This window comes from Carettochelys insculpta, chromosome 32 (assembly GCF_033958435.1).
Source record: "Carettochelys insculpta isolate YL-2023 chromosome 32, ASM3395843v1, whole genome shotgun sequence".
NCBI classification, from domain to species: domain Eukaryota; kingdom Metazoa; phylum Chordata; order Testudines; family Carettochelyidae; genus Carettochelys; species Carettochelys insculpta.
In genome coordinates, this window is record NC_134168.1 from 1875028 (window position 1) to 1882143 (window position 7116).

General features: G+C 67.0%; 2 protein-coding genes across 2 annotated transcripts; both read right to left on the reverse strand.

The window, feature by feature from the left end:
• Nucleotides 1-593: 593 nt before the first annotated feature.
• On the reverse strand, nucleotides 594-1206 carry LOC142005021 (ribonuclease-like). Its single transcript, XM_074982699.1, has one exon. It carries the CDS (start codon nucleotides 1026-1028, stop codon nucleotides 594-596), a length of 435 nt encoding a protein of 144 aa, XP_074838800.1. The 5' UTR covers nucleotides 1029-1206.
• A 2695-nt stretch (nucleotides 1207-3901) lies between these two features.
• On the reverse strand, nucleotides 3902-5592 carry LOC142004773 (ribonuclease-like). Its single transcript, XM_074982456.1, has 2 exons — nucleotides 5432-5592; nucleotides 3902-4742 (listed from the first exon to the last, which is right to left on the reverse strand). Exon 2 carries the CDS (start codon nucleotides 4734-4736, stop codon nucleotides 4293-4295), a length of 444 nt encoding a protein of 147 aa, XP_074838557.1. The 5' UTR covers nucleotides 4737-4742; nucleotides 5432-5592; the 3' UTR covers nucleotides 3902-4292.
• Nucleotides 5593-7116: the final 1524 nt, after the last annotated feature.

Genomic DNA, 7116 nt, shown 5'->3' on the forward strand with positions numbered 1-7116 from the left:
GGAGGGGAAGGGGCGGCTGTGCTGTATAATGGGCACTAGGGGGCGGGGGAGGGGAAGGGGTGGCTGTGCTGTGTAATGGGCGCTGGGGGGCAGGGAGCGGGGGAGGGGAAGGGGCGGCTGTGCTGTATAATGGGCACTGGGGGCAGGGGGCGGGGGAGGGGAAGGGGCGGCTGTGCTGTATAATGGGCGCTGGGGGGCAGGGGGCGGGGGAGGGGAAGGGGCGGCTGTGCTGTATAATGGGCACTGGGGGGCAGAGGGCGGGGGAGGGGAAGGGGCGGCTGTGCTGTATAATGGGCGCTGGGGGGCAGGGGGCGGGGGAGGGGAAGGGGCGGCTGTGCTGTATAATGGGCACTGGGGGCAGGGGGCGGGGGAGGGGAAGGGGTGGCTGTGCTGTATAATGGGCGCTGGGGGGCAGGGGGCGGGGGAGGGGAAGGGGCGGCTGTGCTGTGTAATGGGCACTGGGGGCAGGGGGCGGGGGAGGGGAAGGGGCGGCTGTGCTGTATAATGGGCGCTGGGGGGCAGGGGGCGGGGGAGGGGAAGGGGCGGCTGTGCCGTACGGCGCGACGGGCCCTAGCGCAGCACCCGGCGCGGCCCTAGAGGGCGCGGTCGTAGTGCACGGGCAGGCCCCTGACGCAGGCCACGCGGATGCGCTGGGTGGTGCTGCTGCCCCGGTAGTTGCAGGGGGGGCGGGAGGAGCCCCCGACCTGCCGGCAGGTGGTGAGGCGGTAGCGGCTGTTGCTGTCGTGCAGGTTGCGGCCCACGGGCCGCCCCCCGGGGCCGCAGATCGTCTGGAGCTGGCTGGCCGGCGCGTGGACAAAGGTGTTGATGCGCTTGCAGGGGCTGGTCATGCCCCGCCGGCGCATCATCATGTTGCAGTAGATCCGGTTGTTCTGGGCTGGGGTCTTGGGGTGGTCCACGTGCTGCCGGAGGAACTGAGCGTAGCTGGAGCCTTCGCCGAGTCGGGCCAGCCCGCCGAGCAGCACCGCCAGCGCCAGCAGCAGCAGCAGCACGGGGCCCCGCACAGCCATCCTTGGGCTCTCCGGGTGCCCACCTGCAGCTGGGGGGAGAGGACGAGGGATGGTCGGACTGGAGGGACCATTGGGGTCTCCGTGCAGCCCAGCCCCTCGCCAGCTGGGCTCGACACATATCTGCTCTCCCCCAGCCACGCCCACGGCCAGCTGCCCCCTGTGCTATGATACCGGCTGTAATAGCTCCTTTCTGCGCCTGGCACAATGGATGCGATTCCCCCCGGAGCTCTGCCCCAGCCCCCGAGCGCCCTCACGGCCCCTGCCTGCTCCCGTTGGCAGCCCCCGCTGCTGAACAAGGCTGGTCTGACTCAGCCGGGGAATCAAGGCGGACATTAACCTTTCCCTGTGCCCACTGGAAAGGCCTCACCCCATCCGTCCCTGGCACCTGCCTGCCCTGCAAAGTCCAAGCGCCTCAGCCGTCCTCCCCATCCTCCTCCTCCCTTCTTTGCAGGGTGAGACGTGTAAATCCCACCCCAGGAACTGGGCTACCCGTGCGCCTGTCGGGGAACTCTTTCACCGCCGTGGACGGTCCGGCCCGGATTCCAAAGCAGCCGTCCCTCTGTGCAAGGGCTTTAGCCCAAGGCTACGGGGAGCCGCTGCAACTGGAATTCATTTGCGGGTTTGACGCTTTGAAATTCGGCCGTAAGAGGGATCTCGGCTATCTGAGGCATTGCAAGGGCCATCCCCCACCTGTGATCGGCGCCCGTCCCGCCTCATTTAATTGGCTTCACCTGCTGGTTCTGTAAGTGACAGGTCGCCCCTTTTCCCCTCACCCACCCCCTCGCTAGGCCCTGGAGCTTGATTGCTCCGAAATCGGAGGAAGTGGCTCGGACCCACGGCGGCGCCTGGCCCCATAGCTGTGCTTGTCTCCGAGGTGCCGCAGGATGGCTCGTTACTGGAGACGCTATGGAGTAACCCGGCCGCCCCGCAGAGGCCACGCTTCTCTCCAGGGTCATCCTTGCACCCCCGCCCCACTGCGCACCCACCCTGGGCGAAGGGCGCCCCTTCTCCGACTGCGCCGGGGCTCCGTCCTGACGAGATCGGCCCTCGGTCCGGTCCAGCTCGGTTCATAGCAGCTCCCGTCTGGCACCGTTCCGCGCCACATCTCTCTCTGTACCGGTGCCCGACTCCCCGGGAGCGTCGCGGTTCCCACCCTGGCCCCAGGCGGGTCCTGCTCCCCTTGGCCTCTGGCCCGGGGGTCTCCCTGCCTCAGCCACGGCACTGCCCACAGCCTTCCCCCCAGTTCTAGCCCCACCAGTGACCACAGCCACCCACAGACGCTTCCAGCTTGGCAAATCTCGGCACCAATCCCGCTGGGCTCCCAGATCCCCTGGCCCTCCTGGGCCGCCCCTTGGCTCCCCCCGTTCCCCCAGCCCCTCTGATCATCTCACCGACTCTGCTCTCCCTGTGCCTTCGCCTCCGGAGGCAGAGAGGGACCCAGTGCACCTGGGAGCTGCAGCTGCTCCGGGCTCTGTTATATGGGCCCAGAGAGGGTGTGGGGGGGGCTGACCCAGCCACACCTGTGCCTACGTGGCAGCGGAGAGCCCTGCCTCCCCCATTGTCCTGGCCCAGGCACCGGAACAGACCGCACAGCGACCTGCCCCGCTCACCTGGGTTCTCTTGGGCCTGGAGCCAGCGGGGCAGGTCGCCCTGCGAGGCAGCAGAGGCTCTGGGTTCGGGAGCGGGGGGGCTGGGCCGGACAAGGGCTGGGCACCATCGGGACAGGCCAGGGAATTAGTGGGGGACAGGGCTGAGCAGTGGGGAGCTGCGAGACATCCCAGGCACTTTGCACCCAGCTCCTGAGCACAGGGAGCTCCCCGGCCACGGCCCAGCAGGCTGGGACGCCCCGGCTGGGGGCATCTTCCACGCTGATCTGGCCGGGGCAAAAGTTCGCCCTGGGTCTTCTGGGGGGTCCCTCTGGCTTTGGGACCCTGACCCTGCGCTCAGCCCGGTCTGTCGGGGCCACGGGGCTCCCAGCACCTCCGCTTAGCCTGCAACGCCCCAGAAAACTCACACCGCGGCGCTGAGGTCACTGCCCACCCGCAGGCTCCAGGGCTGCAGCCGGCAGGGGTCAGGAAGGACTCCCTCCCAGCAGCGCACAACGGCGTGGTGGAGCCTGGGGGTGTATGGGTGTGGGTCGGGCTGCTCCTGCCACATCAGGGCTCTGTCCTGGCTGCAGAAGGGCCGTCGGATGACACCGGAGGTGCCTGGCTGGCAGGGGGGTCAGCTGAGGGCGGGTGTGCAGCGGGGGAGGAAAAGAGGCTGTGGGTCTCCTGCTGGGAGCATCGGGGCACGTCTCAGCCACCATCTCCCTGCCCCAGGGGTCTGCCCGGCCCAGCCCCAAGGCCTCTGGCTGAGGGACCCAGGTCCTCGCGCCGGGGGCGTAGCCGTGACGCTACAGAAAACGCCCCGTTTACCACGCGCGAAACCTGGCGGAGTCGGGAGGGCCCAGGTCCCCTGTCCCGTCCCCCTGCGGCCTTGGCCCGGTCCCACATGCACCCCCCTGCCTGAGCCGGAGAGACGGCTGCTCCGGGGGCTGTGCTTTGGCCCTGGGCTGGAGGGCAGGACCTCTGGCTATGGGCGGCAGGGCTCCAGGGCTCCCGGGTCCCTCCAGCGGTGGGGCTGAAGGTGGGGCTTCAGTGGGTCTCCCTGCCACCAGCAGGGCCACGCTGCATCCCACGTAGGTGGAGCTCCCTCCTGCAGCAACATCTCTGGCCCTGCTGCACTCGCAGGGGCTGGGGGGGACATGGCGTTGCACGGATTTCACGCTCTTGTGACGCCTCCCGGCTCCTCCCTCGCACGGGGCAGAGCCCTCGGGACAGGGTCCCCGCGCGCCGACCCCGGCCCCCCCCCCGAGTCCAGCACTCGGCTCAGCCGATCTCGCGCGTTTATTCGTTGCGTGGGGAGGGCGCCCGGGGAGCCAGACACGGCCCTGCGTGCCGGAGGTATCCCGGCCCCGCACCCTGGCGACGGTGGGAACGACGGGAGGAGCCGGAGCCACGAGGCGCTGCCAGGCCAGCGGTGGAGAAACTGAGGCACGGTGTCACGGGAGGGGCGCAGGGCCGCAGAAGCGGAGCAGGGAGCAGGAGTCAGGTCCCCCGAGGGCGCGGCCGGTGTCCGAGCGGCAGACGCAGCCGGGAGGCGAAGGGGCGGCTATACTGTATAATGGGCACGTGGGCGGCAGCGGGGAGTGGCCTAGGGGATTTAGGCCCCAGTTGTGCCAGCAGGGCCCCCGGCTCCCCTAGGCACGGCAGGAGCCCGGCCCTAGAGCTGGCCCTTGAAGTGGACGGGCACGCCCCGGATGCAGGCCAGGCGGACGCGCTGGGTGGTGACCCGCCCACGGTAGCTGCAGGGGGGGCTCGGGCGGCCCCCATCCAGGCGGCAGACGGTGAGGAGGAAGGCGGCAGTGCTGTCGTGGAAGTTCTCGGTGCTGGGGCTGCCCCCCGCCCCGCAGACGGCGTCCACGGCCGCGGCCGGGGCATGCAGGAAGGTGTTGGTGGGCTTGCAGGCTGGGGCCGTCAGGTTGCGCCTCGCCATCAGCAGGTTGCAGTAGCGCCGGGCGTCCGGGGCGCGGGTCTGGGGGAAATCCACGTGCTGGCGGAGGAACTTCTCGTGACGCGTCTCCCTCTGCGCCTCGGCCGGCCAGGCCAGCAGCGCCACCAGCAGCGCCACCAGCAGCAGAGCTGGGCGGGGTCCCGGCGCGGCCATGGCTCTCTGCGGGGAAGGCACAGGCAGTGGTGGGGGAGCACCGGGCTGGGAGCCAGGACTCCTGGGTTCTCCCCTGGCTCTGGGAGGGCAGTGGGGGCTGGTGGTTAGAGCAGGGGGGCTGGGAGCCAGGACTCCTGGGTTCTTCCTGGCTCTGGGGGGCAGTGGGGGCTGGTGGTTAGAGCAGGGGCCGGGAGCCAGGACTCCTGGGTTCTCCCTGGCTCTGGGAGGGCAGTGGGGGCAGGTGGTTAGAGCAGGGGGGCTGGGAGCCAGGACTCCTGGGTTCTCCCCGGCTCTGGGAGGGCAGTGGGGGCTGGTGGTTAGAGCAGGGCCGGGAGCCAGGACTCCTGGGTTCTTCCTGGCTCTGGGGGGCAGTGGGGGCTGGTGGTTAGAGCAGGGCTGGGAGCCAGGACTCCTGGGTTCCCCCTGGCTCTGGGGGGCAGTGGGGGCTGGTGCTTAGAGCAGGGGGCTGGGAGCCAGGACTCCTGGGTTCTCCCCAGCTCTGGGAGGGCAGTGGGGGCTTGTGGTTTAGAGCAGGGGGCCGGGAGCCAGGACTCCTGGGTTCTGTGCCTTCGTGGGGCAGGCCTTTCTGAGGCATGTTTTAATCTGTCTCCCTGCTGTGCATTGCCTCTGGGTGCCCTCCCCGAGCTGTCCTGCCTGCACACACCAGCCTCAGTGCACCCCAGCCTTCAACTCACCACAGTCCCCGTGCCTCGGTTTCCCTGGGCCTCCCGATCCAGCTGCTGCAAAGCTGAGCACAGCTCTGGCGGAGATCGTTTGCAGAGCCCTGCGGCCGAGGACGCAGACTCAGAGAAACACCCTGCCTCGGTGGTTGTGTAATCCTGGCCCTGGGAACCACTGAGGCAGCAGCCCGGGGGGGAAGCCGAATAAACACCACAGCTAACGAGGGTCACATTCTTCCGCCTGTTAGATTGGAATCAGCCTTTGGCAGCACACGAGGGCCTCCGGCTGCAGCTGCCTCTGGGATGGGGCCCTGCAAACAGGAAACAGCTGCCTGGACTGGGCCGGAGGGAAGGGATGCTCTTGGCAGGGGCGTGGGGGTGGGACGCTGGACAGCCCCGAGCTGGCTGGATTTGTCTTTTCCCCTGAGTGATTTGGGCTGATTTCTGCCTAGGTGGTTCGGGACCCCAGATCTCATTTGCTGTTTGGGCTCTAAATCCTCGGAGCAGCGTTGGAAAGTGCCGGAATGACTGTGCCTCAGCGTCCCCACCGACCGCAGGCCATGGCTGTCCGGCTCTTGAAAAGGCCAGGCAGGGGCCCGGGGGTCAGCGCCGATTGTGAGGGACACGACAGGACCCCACCTTCTTCTGCTGGGCTCCCGGCCTGGCCGGCCTGAGAACTGACCCAGCGGAAGAGACGTCCCACCAGACCTCCGGCGGCTGGGGTGAGTCCCCGGCCGAGAGATGCCCAGCCGGGAACCAGCGGCCTGGGAAAGTCGAGATAACTCCACCTCGACTCCCCAGGGCTGGGAGCAGTGCAGGAGAGGGGCACAGCTCGGGGGGGGGGGGCTCCCCACCAGCAGTGGGGCACTAGGGGTGCTGTGGGGCAGGGCTCAACAGGGGGCACCTACGGCCAGGCTGTGCTAGAGCAGGGAGCTCCCAGCACTGTCACCTATGGCCAGGCTGTGCTAGCCAAACGGCTAAAGGTCTTTCGATTGTGCCGGCTGTGTTGCAGTGACAGAGAGTCACAGCAGTCAGGCTCAGAGCTTAACTAGTTACAAGTTTATTAAGCTACAGTTATAAGCTTGCGGTTACAAAAGGCTATTGTCTACTTCGCATATGCTAGCAGAGTACAGGTGTTAACAGGTTACGTTACAATTCAATACCACAATGTCTTAATACGGCGACATCTGTCTATAGAGCTCTAATTCTTTATCTGTGCGCACCAAAAGGAGACCTTAATGTGGGTGTATCTCACCCTCCTTGCGTCTCTCGATACCAGCGTAGCCAAGCCAGGATCGGTCACTCAATTCCGCGGAAAGACCAATACGAGGTTGGGCGTCCCCAGTTGCGGACCTCGGGAGGAAATCGCCTGACCCGACCAGCAGGTAGTCGGTGAAGATGCACTCAGAGTCAGAGTGCTGCTGGGCCCATCTTTATACCCCTGGGTCACGTATTCTCTTTCTTATCTATGGTGCCAGAACGTACTGGTCTGTCTTTTGTGACGCCAGTTTTCACAGGGGCAATTCTGACTTAATTTGCACTTGTAAGACAGGAGATAAGCCATTTGGGAGTACAGGACATTCTTTTGCAAGGGCGGAGATTTCTCTTCTGGGACGGCTGCGTGGGCGCATCACTCCATTAATGCCAGCCAAGGGCAGTTCTCTGCGGCCCTTGGTTAACGGTTAGCCTGCTCGCCCTCT